Source organism: Aulonocara sp. 'chitande type north' Nkhata Bay, linkage group LG16, assembly GCF_057382095.1.
Source record: "Aulonocara sp. 'chitande type north' Nkhata Bay isolate Kocher_YH1m ecotype deep benthic linkage group LG16, A_spYH_male_GT1.1, whole genome shotgun sequence".
NCBI lineage: Eukaryota > Metazoa > Chordata > Actinopteri > Cichliformes > Cichlidae > Aulonocara > Aulonocara sp. 'chitande type north' Nkhata Bay.
The window spans coordinates 40,464,931-40,481,294 of record NC_141359.1 but is presented as its reverse complement, the minus strand read 5'-3'; the positions used below and the strand labels follow the sequence as shown (position 1 = coordinate 40,481,294).

General features: G+C 45.0%; 1 protein-coding gene across 2 annotated transcripts; it reads right to left on the bottom strand.

The window, feature by feature from the left end:
• Positions 1-17: 17 nt before the first annotated feature.
• LOC147312129 (interferon alpha/beta receptor 2-like) lies at positions 18-15,378 on the bottom strand. Of its 2 annotated transcripts, none has more exons than XM_086266319.1 (8): positions 15,270-15,378; positions 14,753-14,870; positions 13,762-13,891; positions 13,407-13,582; positions 13,162-13,307; positions 12,314-12,470; positions 11,548-11,663; positions 18-2,122 (listed from the first exon to the last, which is right to left on the bottom strand). In XM_086266319.1, exons 2-8 carry the CDS (start codon positions 14,799-14,801, stop codon positions 1,574-1,576), a joined length of 1,323 nt encoding a protein of 440 aa, XP_086122445.1. In that variant the 5' UTR covers positions 14,802-14,870; positions 15,270-15,378; the 3' UTR covers positions 18-1,573. The 2 variants fall into 2 exon arrangements, with proteins under 2 accessions (XP_086122445.1, XP_086122444.1); XM_086266318.1 differs by having other exon boundaries at positions 19-2,122; positions 15,064-15,374.
• Between the last annotated feature and the right edge of the window lie 986 nt (positions 15,379-16,364).

The window sequence follows — 16,364 nt, the reverse complement described above, 5'->3', positions numbered from 1 at the left end:
GCACCGTCTCAGACCTTTATTGGTTTGAAGCGCGACTCTGTACAAAAACATCTGAGGCTTCTTGTTGTTTTTGATCAATATAGAAATGAAATGGCTCAACGTTGTCCACTGTGAATACAAACATGCAAAAATGGCACAAACATGTTGTGATTACACTGTTTGAATAAGTTGTATGAGTGCATTACAGAGGTATGATGTGCTTTATGTAAATGGAAATAAGCGAATAAGCAGGCTGTGTGACGCTGATTCACTGCAGACACGTTCATGATCAGACACGATGAAGAGTTCAGACACAGACGTGCCCATAATAACAGTCGCTGCCTTTAGACACACATAAGAATCAAGTCATTTCATCTGCTGTCAGATTATTTCTTCCTGATTAAAACATTAAAAATCATAAAAAATGTCCAGCAGCGCCCACCAGAGACCAGAGGGACAAAAACCAACAGCAACAATCAATCAGATTGATTCAGAGATAATCAGCTCTACGTCACTGATTACAGAGGTCCTTACAGGAAAAAGAAACTAATCGTCACTGACATGAAACATACAGGAAATGACTTCAGTTTGTTACGATTCTGTTTTTCTGTTGTGCTTCAGTTTGTTTTACTGTCACCAACAAGAATAAAAACTAAAACTAACGGAGCTGGTTACGCAACCAGCGCTCAGAGCAGCAGCTCTGAGCACAGACACATCACAGTAACCAAACATTTTACAAACGTCAGAGTTTCAGTGCTGATGGACAAAGTCTGCAGATGAGAGACGTTATTGTCCAAAGGGGAAGAAGTCGATCCAGAAGACGCCCGGGTCATTACGCCTGCCATACTGAAGCAAGTCCACCAGGTGTCGCTGCAGGTCTTTCTCAGTGTAAAGCCAAGCCTCCCTGTTCCCCACCGTCCCCCCCACAGGTGAACAAAGAGGCTCTTTAACTGCCTTCTGCTTTAATCACATGATGCAAACATGAGTAATAATCCAAAGCACGGCTGAATACGAAACATTTTGTTCAGACTCGGTGTGGGTTAGAGTTCGACCCGGGCACTGGGATGCTTACGTGACGGAGTTTGGGAATGCCCAACAAACACAGCTGTGTGTTGACAAAACAAACAAACTGGTTTTTATTTAAAATAAGAGATAAAAATAAACCTGCTCAGAACTGGTCCACAGAAAACCTAAAGTCTAACAGGAACATGAGATTTAGATAGATCGCCTCCCTAACACGGGACGTCCTCTAGCTGCTCACCGCGGAGACCAGATGCTAACCTCACGTTAGCCATTAGAGGCGGCTGAGTCGCCATCTCCAGAGACGCAGCAGGGACGGACGTCCTGGACCTCCTGCATCAGCGGGTGTCTCACACTTATTAATAGAACCTGAAACAATGAGACGATCTCTGGACTTCAGCGGACGGACAGATTCAAATAAGTAATATCAGCAAAGAGGTGAGAACCTACACGTTAGAATAAAAATGGCCGACGTCTGCGCCGCTGCTGCTGGAGGGAAAATGAAAACATTTCAAACCCTGGCCCACATGAACCCAGACGTGGACCTGATAACCAGGCACCTTAAAGAGCTCTGTCAGATACCCGAGCGCCCCATGTATCCACAGACCTCCTCCTCTTCATCATGAACAGTTTCTGTGGCGCCCTCCTCGCCGAGCACTGAGTCAAACGCCACCTCCTCCACAATGAAGTCTGATTTTTTCTCCTCCTCTTCCTCCTGTTCCACCCTGCCGAAAGTTAATGTGAGGAGGTTCACATCCTTCTCCTCTTCCTCCTTAGGTCTTCCTCCACAGCTCCTCAGCTCTAGCCCAGCTCTGGAAGGACTTCCTGTTGAAATCAGGGCATTGCGCTGAGAGTACGGCTCCTGATTGGAGGAGACAACAGGCGGTGGTTTGGGCTGAGTCAAAGATGATGATGAAGAGGATGAAGAGGAGAGGAGGTTCGTGCCCGCCCGCTGTGTGTACGCCCCTCCTGTGCTCTCCGTCTCACTCTCCTCATCACTCTCGTCCGAGGAGGAGCAGCTGCTTCCCTTCTTGCCTGCAGAGGGCGCCGTCTGCTCAATGTTCAGTGGGGAGATGATGCAGGGATCGTTGAGCCCCGCCTCCTCCAGGTGATGGATGGTCGTCTGACAAAGAGAGAGCTGAACAGTCAATAACATGAACCAATCAGACGTGCTGACATTAAACACCGGGCCGAAGTACACTGAGATTTAAAGTACTCTGTGCTGCAGGGACACAAGTATAAATACTAATACTGCATTCCTGTTTTAATACTTTACACCTGTGATCAACACCTCTGCTGTTTTTTTAATAATGAAAGTATTTATTAGATGTTGCATTTTATAACATGCACTTCCAACCATACCGTTTTGAAAATTTCCAAATAGGGTTTTGCGTCTTACCCTCATTATTTACTTTTTGTGATAAAATATCAATTGGTGTGATTGGATATGCAAGCTCTTGTTCTATTAAAATCCAATCTATATTGTTTTTCCCTGCGCAATGTTTGCCTAATCTAGCCATTTCAAAAGAGATGCTATAATAGGGCCAGCCCCCCTTCTTTTTTGGGTTGGGACAGCCGATTCAGTAAAAAGACTAGGTGTTACAGTCTCTGATAATTTAGTTAAATAAATTTAGTTTACTCCATTTACCCAAGTTTTTATTGATCTTGTTTAATAATTTTCCCACACTGTTAGTCATAATATCTTCAACATTTGGGTTCAGTTCAATTCCAAGGTACTTCATTCCTTTGTCCACCCACTTAAAGTTAAAGCCCGATATTAAGTTATGACTACAAGCCTGGGAAACCGACATCGCCTCTGATTTATGCCAATTCATTTTGTACCCTGAAAACATTAAGTATGTATTAATCACCTCTTATAGTGTTGTGATAGAATTAGTTGGGTCTTGGTTTAATACCAGAACATCATCTGGTTATAGGAACAATCTGTGTTCTCTGCCTCCCCGAATACACCTTTAATCTCTGCGTTTTCTCTGATGTGAATAGCTAATGGCTCTAAAAAGATAGCAATGGGCTTAAACTGCATCCTTGACGTGTTGATCTGGAAATGCTAAAAAAAAGGAGAAAGTACCCCATCTGCTTCTGGCCCCGAGTACATGGCTCTAATCCATCTGCAAAAATTGTCACCTATTCCAAACTTTTCCAGGGCTGTGAACAGGAAGTTCCACTCCACCCTATCACAAGCTTTCTGTGCATCTAAAGATATAGCAAACACAGGATTTGTGTTATTTCTATTCAGCCACAGCAGGTGTAGTAATCTCTTCATATTATCAGACGCAGCTCTATTCTTGATAAACCCTTCTTGATCTTGATGAATACTTTGTGCTAGTACAACCTCCAACCTCTTTGCTAAAACTTTGATAGAATTTTGTGATCCACATTGATTCAACTTATCGGTCTGTAATTACCTGGATCAGTTAAATCCTTGTCGCCTTTTGGAATTAGTGACATTACTGCCTGATTAAAACTTGCAGGGAGTCGTCCAAATTCAAAAGCTTCATGTAATACTTCAGTTATAGCACATCTATAAATTTATGATAAAATTCTGCCGGGAATCCATCCATCTATTCCTTTCCATGAATTCATGCCTTCAAAGCATCGCATACAATGGCCAGCCTGTCCGTAGATCCAACGTTCACCTCGTTCAAATATCTTATATCCTCTTTTAGGGTTGATACAACTTTCTGGTCTTAGTCTCCACCTACACGTTCTGTTCTTATCAACATTTAGATTTATGTGCAATTCTACCGGCGCGTGGTCTGCAGCTGAGGGAACACAAACTCAGACTGTCCGAACAGGTTTGCTCGTTTCTTGCGTGTACTCATTTGGTGATTTATTAAATGTGTAACTGTTATTCTGATCTGCTGCTGAGTCTCTTACACTGGTGAAAACGCAGAAAACACAGATCACACCTGTTCAACCAATCACTTTCATTCCACTTTGATCTGCGACAAACTGACGGTTCATCTCTGTTACAGTGTTGTTAGACTGCTATATGTTTGTGTTCTTTATGCTGTAGATTTTCACGTCTCTGGAATAGTTGGCAGTAATACGGATGATTTTCTGTAAAATCATACTGATATGAGCCGTGAAATATTCGTAGATGACCGTTAGATTAGTCAGCTGGGAAACTCTGTGTTAACTCAGAGCTGAGGATATCGTGGACATGCTGACCTCGCTCCGTGGTGTACAGGGCCGTTTACCCTCATGATTAATATTCACAATAAAAATATTAGCCGAACATCATGAAGTCTGTATGTGTTTCATAGTGTCGAACAACCTTTGTACAGTTAAAGCCAGCAGTTACTACATGACAGAAACACCAACGTTATCTCTTTTATGTGTTTATACACAGGTCACGCTGATTACTGAACAAAAACCCAAAGATCAGATGTTAAACAGATTTATTTGCTCTCTCTCCTCCTTAAACATGGTTTTAATGTTAGTTATAAGTCAGAATTGGCGACTGAAACACGTAGGACACATAAGAACATCAGGAAATAAAACACCGATAAATATAACCTCAGTAAAAGAAGTCAGCGGGGGTTACTACAGCTGTGTACCGGGGCCTGCGCTTTGTCGGCGGTAATAACAGCTCGATTGCTTGCGAGGCGAGCGGGTCTATCCCACGCTTTGCCGTGAGACTGGGACGACATCTCCGACATCATCGAAGCACTTTTGCAAAGAGGCTGTATCTTGACAAACCGACCAGACACATGAAGATTAAACCACTACATTCTCAGCTAAAAAAAATATTAAAACGGTATTTGGTGACACACAAACAGGGTTTTTCAAAGCTCAGTTCTGTTAGCTTCCACATGCCGGTTGTTGTGTGCTAGAAACAATGGCCACCAGGCCAAAGCAATGGTTTTGACTCGATCAGCGTTAGCCCCGCCCCCTGAGTTTGATGGGTGAGGCTGACAGATAAAATTATTTCATGGTGAGACCTGAAGGAGTCAACTGTGCCAAAATGAATTTAATAAATACACCATTAAATAATTATTTAAATGTGTCCAAAATATTTATTTAATTAATCATTGCATGGTTTAATTAATTCATTATGGCAGTCCTGGCGTTTCATACAAAGCACCCACGCAGCTGTACAGAAACTCCGTCATGCTAGCTAGTAGCAGTACGAGTTATTGTAACTGACTGTATAAAGTCAGCATAACTAAAATAAACTCCACCTAAACTTGGTTTATATCTGACCCAGATGGACTGCAGGTCATAACTTCTTACCTGAAGTTCACCTGACACTCGGACCGGCCGCCTCGGGTCTCTCCTCCTCCCGCCTCCCCTTTCTCTCATCCACCTGCTGGCCTCTGTGGAAGCTCCGCCACAGCCAGTTATTGTTACACATCTGCCAGCATCTGGCCAATCCACCTTTCATTGTTTATACCGTTACAACCCCCCCCCAAAAAAAACAAAAAAACCCCATCAGCCCATAAAAACGAATAATCACCAGTCCAGCTATGGTTGTGCCATCAGTTAACCCTTCGCGTGCCAGCTGTGCCACGCGTGCCCAGGGTTGCCGACCCCTGATCTAGTTCATCCCTGGAGTTAGACGCCTTTTTATTCATTGGTCAGAGTTAAATGTCAAATATATTTTAAAAACATTCCTTTACAGGGCTCTAGACTAACTTTTTGCCATGGGCGTGCTGGTGCGCCTAACTTTAAAAAGTTAGGCGCACACAAATTTTATAATAATTGATATAATGTGTTTTTCTGGATACACTGTGCTTTTTCAGCATGCAAAGATTGATGACACCGTGTCAGAGCACTGGCTATGAATTTCAGAAGGATCAGGCCTTAACAGAAAAGTTAGCAATAGTTCTTTTCCTATTACAGCTACATCCACGTCTGTCGTGCCTAGGCTGCTCACTAGGGCTGGGTATCATCACTGATTTCTATAATCCATTCGATTCCGGTTTTCAAAGTCCCGATTCGATTCAACTTAGCCTCAGACAGTCAGAAATATTATAATTCTGATCATTTATCAGTACTGACTTCATCAGAATTGTGAACATCACAGCAGATGCCTTTGTGTGAAAGTAACTGAGAATACAACACAGAAAAACATGAAGGAGATTTTCCTGGTCTGGCTTTTTATAGCAGAAAACCTTAAAAATATTCTGCAATGTTCTGCATATAAAGTTTAAATTTCTTCAGTATTGAACAACAGAAAAAACAGGCTCTCTTGTCCGAGGTCATTTAAGTGAAAAAGAAAAAGAAAAAGACAGCAGCCACAGCGCTGTAAACAACGGTAGACTGGTGGGTAATAAGCGACTGAATAATACAGAAAACAGAGATTGGAGACGGAAAGTGTTCTTGAAGTACAGAGAGAGAGAGAGAGCTAGCTGTGCATGGAGTGTGATTTTAATAGTCGTGGAAGCAAAACAGCAAAATTCATGACGACATTGATCAAATGTGAAGCGCAGTTTGCTGCTTCTTTTGCTGCTGGCTCGGTGGATTTTGGTTGGAGAGACAAAACCTGCAGCTCAGAATCAGCGCAAAAAGACGTAAACACAGCGCGGACCGGACGCATCAGGATCGCTGAGCTCCGACAGCGTGTCCGTCTGCGGGCCGTCGGGTGAGAAAGCCGAGAAAGACGAAGCTGATTCTGATGCGTCGGTCTGTGTTTACGTCTTTGTGTGGAGTCCGTGTACCTGCTCTCATCTGCTGTTTGGTTGTTGTTGAAATGGTTTTGTGAGCTTTAATCTGAGAATCTGCCGTTTCTGGCAAAACACAGTTATATTTAAAAGTCAGGATTTAATGAATCGATATCCTTTATTCAAGCTACTCACCTCCCACTTCCACCTGCACTTTCAACTGGACCACGGCCAATCAGAGAGGTCCCGCCCCTGACTATCTCTGATTGGTTTAGTCCATGATAGGGGCAAAATGTGTGTCTGTTGTTGACCACAGGGAAGGTTGCAGATTTTTTTTTTTTGCTACCCGAACAGTTGGTCGCACAGGTGCAACCAAATATTTTTTTTAGTCGCACCACTGAAAAATTAGTGGCACTCTAGAGCCCTGGTTTAAACACGTCAGGTGCAAAGATCTGAGTGTGCGAAGGAGACCCCCAGAAATATTCCCATTAGTCACTGCCTCTGCCAGTGCGCCCCAGGGCAGCTGTGGCTACAATGTAGTTTCCAGCTAACAGCTGTTGGTGCCACTATTTCAGGTCAAACTGTGTTTTTTCATTTTTTTGTAGATTTAGCAAAAGAAGCAAATGACGTGTTTTGTGAGAGGCGAGCAAACACAACGAGCCTGAAGATCCGTTTTAAAATGAAAATTGAAATGTTGCGTGTTCATCTAGTTCATCCCTGGAGTTAGAGGCTCACCTTGGCTCATCTCGGCTTCACCTCGGCTTTACGAGCAAACTGAGCTCGGTGTTACGGTCGAAGCGCTGAACAGACCTTTGTGGGCTGTGAGCGCTTCATCTGCTCGCGTGGCCTTTGCGTGTTTCCTAGCAGTGGAAACGTAGCTGAATCACATTAAAAGAAGTGCGGTGTGACAGAGAGCTGGGCACGGCGCCGTGTTTTGGAAAAAACTGTTGGTGAGCACCCAAACCCTCCAAATTTCATGTTTGGTTTGTTGGTCACACAGCAGGGGAAAGCCCCCTCTGCATCTTGGTTAACTAAAGGCAGTTAATAATGGAACATGAAACTGCATCTATTTCATGAAAAGCGTCTGCTGATCCCCCCGTTCGCATGAGACACTACAAATATTAAAAAGGTTAACTGTAAGGACGCCCACAGCTGCTCCATCCCAGCACGCTGTCTGCACGAAGAAAATACTCAGATGAATTCAAGGTTTCACAAACTAAAGGTGACGACGAGTCACACGGCACTCACCGACACGTTAACAGGAGCTCATCTTTAAAATAAGCCCGGGCATGGAAATGCTATCAGAGTACGGCTCTTTTTCAGGATACAAGGTTAATGTAAATGCAGGTATTAACTTTAAACTATGAACCACCAGTTGAATTTAGAATCGCTATAAATGGAAGTGGGATGTAGATAGCATTAGGTACCTAGGGTGGTGATACATCGTGACGTCACCAAAATGTTCAATGCCAACTATGCCCCGCTAAATGAATCTATACAATCAGACAGACAAAGATGGAATACCAATCCGTCTCTGCACTCCAGGATCGAATCAGTTAGATTAAATATTCTTCCCTGTATTTGTTTCAGTCTTTATATTGAATATTGTAAGAATATTGTCAAAACACATCTGGAACGGGAAAAAAGCTCGAGTTAAATATAAACGCTCCAACTAAAGAAAGAAAAGGGAGGTCGTGGGCTTCCTTGTCTACGAGAATATTACTGCACAGCTCAGCTAAGACCACTGATATGTCTCTGCTGTCCAGATTACACCGCCGGATGGAAAGATGTTGAAGGAAAACCAGTTACAGCTTTAATATCGGACATAAAGTTACAGAACAAAACAGACATGGCAGATGAACCCATACTACAAATAATCACATCTGCTCTGAAAGAAGTCATCAGAATTTGCAGTTTGGAAAATGCCTCTAAGGTTTGAAGATGGTGAGCATGTGATTCAGATTTTCCCCCGAATCAGTACGATAATAGATTCAAGAACTGGATTTGAAAAGGTATAACTAATTATTATTCATTCGTCCACAAGGAGGCATTTCAAAGCTTTGAAAGGAGCAAACATGATTTAGGCTCAGACGACTTCTTTAGATTTCTACAGGCCAGAAATTATTTTAATCAAAACTTAAAAGTGAACCTAAACGAATTACAGTTTGTAGAAACATTTTTATCATTAACCAAATCTGGAGCGCAAAGCAAAATGATTTCCAAACGATATAAGAGCATCCTGCGGTGTAAAAACCACAGCTCTCTGTATATGAAAGCAATGTGGGGAAAAGAAGGTAACCTGTCGATTACAGAGGAGTGTTGCATGACACAGTGGGCTACCACCGGGTCCAGTGTTTGCCGTGAGTTCTGCTGTAAAATCATTACGAGAGTTTTCATCAGCCCTGCTCAGCAAAGATATCGGGGAACTGCGACACTTGTTGGAGATGTGGGCGAGATGGAGCTAACCGTTTCCAAATCTTTTGGGATTGCAAAGATAGTCGCCAGCACTAATCCACGAACATCTACAAAATGTGTTTTCATTTGTTTTTCCTTTAACCTTTGAGACCATATTTCTGTGTAACACACCAGTGGATGAATTGAACTCTAATGATAGAAGACTCTTGTATATCCTACTGGCCACGAGTAAAAAGCCTCGAGGAAATGGCTTACGCCTGAACCACCAACGATGGAAGATGGAAAACATTCTGTACCAGAGATCTATACGATGGAAAATTGTCATTTTCTCTTAAACTTCAGAGGGATACTTCCTACAGAATACGTTAAGCCTGTGAGGTGTGATTTTTATTTTTTATTTTATGAACCATGCTTTCTTATTTTTTTTTACATTGAAGCCCCGAGTTGACAATCATGTGATGCTAACTTGCCTGCTGCTACTCCCTTACCCAAGTCTTTTTTCTTTTCAATTGTAAGTTTAAAAATGTGAAAGCAAAGACAGTGTAAAAGTGTTCAATTGCTTTCTCTCAATAAAAGAGACAATGCAAAAATAAATAAATAAGCCCGGGGTTCATTCATGCTCATAAACCACACGACCTTTAGATCCCAGCAAACAGGTGGTTACAGATAAATAATCACGTGAGAAGACGAGATAACGACTCACAGCAGGTAACAGAGAAGACTTCCTGCTGCGAAGTGTTTCCCTGTGCAGGACAGCCTCTGCTCTGAGACTCACGTCACCAAGTCTCCATAGCAACTTCAGCCAAGACGCCAACACAGACATATATCAGCAAACACCGCAGAACGACAACACCAAGAATAAACCCAGATGAACATTTCTACACTGGGTTCAAAGCCAAACTGAACCAGCGGCTCCTCAGGCCACATTTTTAAATATTCACCAGTTTTTTATGTGATAACATTTCCTGTGCACAGAGGAAGCAGCCGCTGGCCGGCGTTCTGCTGCTTCGGGTTGTGATAAACTCAGAAGAACAATGAGCCGAGAACCCTACCCTGGGGTACACCGGAGTCCCGGATACACGGCGAAGACGTTCAACTTTCAGATAAACAACACTCACTCACAACACCACAGAAACGCTGCTCTGCTTTCACCTCAGAGGGGTGGCCAACGTTTGAGTGCAGGCTCGAGGTCAAAGCAGAAAATAAAGCCAAACTTAAAAGCAGCTTTTGAACACTGCACGGAGAGCGGGCCGGGGTCGGGGTCTTCCTGCGTTCCAGCTCTGAGCTCTCAGCCCTGATATGAAAACATTACTTTGATCATGAAGCGTCTGAAATGTGACCAGAGGGACGTGAGACACTGTGAAACTGAATCACTGTGAGATCTCTGTGGACAAACATTACACTTCAGTCTGGTGAGCGCTTTAAACATGGACGGCTCGTGCCGATGCAGGAGTATTAAAAGTTGTTTGCTGGCATCTCCACACCAGGAATAACACGGCACGTTATGAACGGAGCGATTAGCGGCTCGGTGACCGAGCAGCCGAGCGGGTCTCAGCGCTGCTGTGACTGGGAGCAAATGGGATTTCACTGCGGTACGAGCTGTCAAAACATGGCTGTGTTTCACCTCTCGAAGCACATCCTGCCTGCACGCTCTGACTGTGTGCGCGAGCTCTTTAGCAGCATCCTGAGTCTGTGCAGCTGTCTCTCTTTGTTTGTACAACCGCAGCTCTGGCAGAGTTTCCACCTGCTGCTGTTTCTTCCTGTGTCTTTACTCAGAAAACGCTGAGCGCTCGCCGCTCGACCACAAACAGCAAACAGCACGTTAACTGTTTGGCCTGCGACTCCAGCTGTAGCAGAGAGCCCGACCCTGGGCGATTCCACCACATTAGAGTCCTGTTAAAGCATCTGATGGTGTAATCTGCACTCAGATTTATGCTTCACACGCATCAAAGGATGTGAGATGACAGAGATGTGAAACCACAGAAAGAAAGAACTCTTCACACGTTCCCACTCGTGTTCTCTGCAGATCAACGGGAATATTTCTGCTGAGATCGTTCTGGTGCTTTAGACACGCGGATCTGTTCGCGTGGAAAACACTTTGCTGTGATGAAGCAATGAGAAGTGACAGGAGTGAGACTGAAACTACGTGACTATCACAGCACGATCGTATCACGTTCTCATGAACCAGCGTCCTCGAGTTCGCTTCAAAGGCTCAAACTCAGGACCTCTGACCCGTTTGCTGCTGGATGCTGAAGGGTCAGGTCCAGTTAGCGGTGCGGGTACAGGATGGAAACTTTATTTTATAACTGAAAACAACTGAACTTTCAAAATAAGAGCCACTTGTCACACGCATCGCGATGGCGTTCTTTGAAACTGTGAAACAACAACAAAGGTCGAACATCAGACACGAGCGCTGACGACTGAAACCTGAAGGAATCAGATGCTAGAATAAATCGTCTTCCTTTGGTGACGTGTTCAGCGTGTGATGCTCTGACTCTGAACTTACCAGAACCGACGGCAGCAGCCTCCGTCTCAGACAGATGAACCCGGTCGAGATCAGCATGAAGATGCAGAACGTGACGATGATCACCAACGAGCACAACATGCCCGAGATCAGCGGGTCTGCACGCAGGAACACAACGAGTTTAGAGGTGAACATCAGTCTCATCAGCCTGAAAACAGCAACATTTAAACTTTCACATCGTGCTACAGTACATGTAGTACTACCTGTAGTAGTACTACATGTACTAGTACTACCTGTAGTAGTACTAGTACATGTAGTACTACCTGTACTAGTACTACTACAGGTAGTACTAGTACTGCTGTTTCCAGCCGTGACTTGCTTATCAGTCAGATTCGCTGAGGTTAGCGTTGGAAGTGTGTTTCACGGGGAATTCCCTCCATTTCCAGTCACAACAGAAGCTCAGCATGAATGTTGTGGACTAAAAGCTTTTTATTGTCACCTCCATGTGTCCACTTGATTTTTCCAGTGAGTAAAACTAAATAAGCAAACACACAATCGCTGTATCTCACGGTTCAACCTGAGGGGGCTGAAACTTGGCACAGCTTTGAAAAACGTGGAGCTCCACAGAGTCCTGACGTACAGTTATTAACACGCACGCCCTGAACGACACTGCAGGCTAACAGCAGTGTTTATGATGCTGCTCCTTTAGCGTCACCCATCTTCCACCTGACAGCGAGGTAACTGAAATCACTGTGTGTGTGTGTGTGTGTGTGTGTGTGTGTGTGTGTGTGTGTGTGTGTGTGTGTACCTGCAGAGAAGATGGCTGGTACTGTAGCACACTCAGGCGGGCTGAAGTTGGAGTACATGTCCTCGATTTCGTCGCAGAATCGCACGGCGACACAGTACCGCCTGCCGGGCTCCAAACGATCCCACTTATAGCTCTTCAGAGACTCAGTCTTGATGAACTGCACACACAGGCACAGATTATCAGCACAGGAGGCGTCCTGCTCACACAGACTCCGACTGACACAGCAGCAGGTCTCTCACGTGACGCCTGCTCTTAGCCTACAGACTTTTTACATTTAGCAAAATATTTAAACATTTATCATAAATCTGAGTGGACTCATGACTGACTTCAAACCGTTGAAAGCCGTGGGCCACACTTTCTGTCCCAGAGGTTCAGGAGTACGTCACTGCCATAAAGATCCACTCAGAGCTAACAGATGAAAGCAGGAAGTAAACTTGTTTCTAACGCTTCGAGCCAGCGCTCAGGTATCACCACGGTTACTGTGCGAGGTACGCTCTTATGCTCATCGGCAGCTGGTGAGGACGCTCGGCGAGCATCATTTCAGAGACATGTAATAACAGTGGGACAGAATTCCACAGCTGGATCACCATGGAAACATTAATGGAAGCGGCGGACACGGAGAGTAAGCGGAAAAATAACCACAGCGACACGAAGTGGGCGGGTCCAGAGTGGAGTTAGTGTTGTGTGATTTGAAAGGTAACTCGCAGTCCCGTGTCAGGCCTGTAGGCCAGGCTCCTCCCTCCTTATACTTTGCTTGAGTTGACATTTGACCCTCGCCGTCTTTGCCGTTTATTTGCGGAGGTGAAACTCAAACCGGGGGTTCTGATTGGTCTCCCTCTCTCATGTACCTCCATCTTATCCGGGTTGCTGCTGATCCGGAGCTCGTAATGGAGAATGTCGTAGCTCTGCCTGAGGCGCTCCAGCGGAGGGTGAAGATCCACGCTCAGGCTTCTGTCGCTGGGCGCCACGCTAAGCAGCGGCAGGCTCAGGTGTTCTGCAGAAATCAGAAACAACGCATGACGCACACACACGGCTCAGAGGGCTGAAAATAACAAACTCGTGGCGTCTCCGGAGCTGAAGACTCGACACTCACTGATGGGTTTGAATGGGACCTCGGTCTCGTTCGGGTCTCCAAAGACCTGGCCTCCCAGCTGAGCTCCAACCCTTGTTAAGTACGTCTCCGTTAGGACGGAGAACGCCGCCGTCAAGTCACAAAACAGAGGCTTCTGCACACGCTCACAGCCGGCCACCGGGTTCCAGCTATGTTTCCTTTCATGACCAGAGAGGAGAGAAACATCAGATCTCAGAGGAAGTGTTCGTGATCACCTGAGCCAATATGTGCCAGAAACATGTCAGAACTCCTCTGAAGACAACACAGACTATCATCAGGGTACCAACCAGGTGACATCAGCACACCTGCAGCTGTCAGTGTGTGAAGGTAAACCCACCTCTCAGATTTGTATTCAACGTTATAGTAGACCCCTGGAGGTGTGCCTGGTCCCGCCTCCCATTTCAGTATATAACTGAAGTTGAGTGATGTCAGGGAGATGTTGACGGGCTTTGGGAGGGTACCTACAGCTGGAACACAGACAGGAAGAGGAAGGTCAAAGGTCAGCAGGAGACCAGCACCATGAGTTATCTGACCCGCAGCACAAAATGAAACATGTCAGCAGAAAAACAATAAAATTATTATTCTTCACGGACACTCTACATAATTATTAAACAGGCAGCAGCTCTTCTACGCCTGACAGAACTCCAGCTTTGTGCACGCTGTGGGAGGAGCTGAGATCTGTATGTGTGGGAACTGTGGGAGGAAAGAAAGACCCAGCAAACATCTCCCCACCCTCAGTCATTCCAGGGAAAGGAACTTCATGCTTCAGCAGACCATCTCATGGTCCCAACTTTGTGGGAACAGTTTGGGGATGGCTGTTCCAACATGGCTGCACACCGGTGTGCAGAAAGACATGGATGAGCTGTGGAAGAACCTGCCTGCACAGAGTCCTGACCTCAGCCCGACAGAACACCTTTGGGATGAGTTAGCGACTGTGAGCCGGGGCTTCTCGTCCAACATCCGAATGGTCCAAAATTCCCATAAACACTCCTAAACCTCTGGAAAGAAGAGCTGCAAACTGTTGCTAATATAGTGTCCTAAAGACGGCTGCAGCCTCTACGTCTGAAAAGCCTGATTGGACACAAGTCTGTGACAACATGAGCAGCCTACTCTGGGCTCAGCCAACTCCTTCCTGATGATTTCATGGTCTCAGGTCTGACTGAATAACACGCCTTTACAGTGGCAAAGGAACAGGAAGCAGGGGACGGTGAGTGGATGACCACAGCCGGGACACTCAGGTGGTTTCCAGAGGAAACGGCCTGAACTATGACACGGAGAGTCCAGAAATACGCAGAGGCAAGATCACGTGGTTCTGAGTGCGCGCTCACCTGGCAGGATCAGAGGCAGCCATGAGAGCATCCAGGTGAGAGCGGTCATGACAGCTGGAGCACATCTGCCGAGCTTCCATCAGCACCTCAACGGACAGACAGCAGCTGCTTTCCCTTTCTGAGCAGGGATGAAAGTGCAGTTACAGACCCACGCTTTTACTTTCTGTCTCATGTCTTACAGTTAAACACAGTTAATAAAGTTTTGACATTGAAATAAACCTTTATTGACACCCCCGTGGTTCTGTTAGCCTCTGATTTGGCCTCAGACTTCCCTGTAAGTACAGACTGTGAGATAAGTGTAACTTGCTGACCTGTTACGGAGAGATAAAGCCCCCATGAAGCGTCACTGGTCCGCAGATTCAAGTTTTCGTGTTTTTCTCAAACCGCCCACTCGCCGGAAATTCCTCCTCATCTCAGGCTAACGGGCTAACAGGCTAACGGGCTAGCACCCTCTGTGTTGGTAAAAGATCAAAGCTCCAGGCTGGTAGTAACCGATCAATGAGTCCGAGCGTGTTACCTGTCCCGGTGAGCGTCCCGATATGCTTCCGTTAGCGCTGTCACAGGACCGAAACACGCTGCTGCCGCCCCGCTGCCTTCACGGACCTCCGGTAATCGCGAAGTCTCTCCTGCTCATGTGCCGTTCCTTTGATCAAAGCGACATCACACCCAACAATGACACAGCAACAACACTTAGAAACATTTCCCACTCGGTCGGTTTGAGTTTGTTGTTGACCAGTCTGACAAATCATAAAGTGTAAACTTCGTTTGACACACAGCATTAAATACAACGGGACAGACGCCATAAAATATACCGTCACAGTTGATTTAACGGGACATCGTCCCTGAAATCGGGTGTAGCAAATATATATCTATAGATATTTTTTTCTTTACAGTTTATAACGCCGTCTCTTCACGAGATCTCATTAGACCGGCGGTCATGAATGCAGCACCGCGGGAAGTCGGTGATAGGAAATCACGTGATGTTGTTGAAGCACGGACGCTTCCCTGACAGGCTCCCAGTAGTTTTGAGAAGTCATGTGATATAGTTTGTGGTTATTTTCCTTAGATTTGAGGTTTACATTTAGTTTTAAATATCCGTGTACGCGCTTCACGAGCAGGTCATCTTATAACCACAGCAACAAACCACGGTGGAATAAAATAACGATTTTATTTCTTATTTTCAAACCCTTAAGATTATGAAAACCAAAAATGCAGTGAAACCTTTTAACACAAAGAAGTTTAGTAAGTTCTCATTTTATTTATTTGATTGAAAGTGCATATCTTGTAGCCATGTTGTGTACATCAATCCTTGTTCTTGCTTCACTAAAAAACAAAAGGCTGATATATACCTGTGACTTTTCTCTAAATGAACCGTAACTCCAGAGGTCACATAAAAACCACACAAATAACATCAGCAGTCAAATGTGATTGAAAGGTTTGGAGGTTTGTCTCAAAATAAGCCTTTAAACTGATTTTGTACCCTCTGGAAGTTGTGCTAACCCCCATCTTTGCCCTTACAAAGTTCCCATTTACATTCTAATGTAGGAATAAACTGCCTTCATGTTACAACTCTGCTGCAACAAACCACTGCAGACCTTTGCTTAGTCCGATT

Coding starts and splice junctions, on each gene's coding strand:
- LOC147312129 (XM_086266319.1), bottom strand. CDS start 14,801: ATGACCGCTCTCACCTGGATGCTCTCATGGCTGCCTCTGATCCTGCCA. Junction 11,664..12,313: donor ACCAGCCATCTTCTCTGCAG/GTACACACACAC, acceptor TCCTGCGTGCAG/ACCCGCTGATCTCGGGCATG. Junction 2,123..11,547: donor GGCTGCTGCCGTCGGTTCTG/GTAAGTTCAGAG, acceptor TCTCTTTGTCAG/ACGACCATCCATCACCTGGA.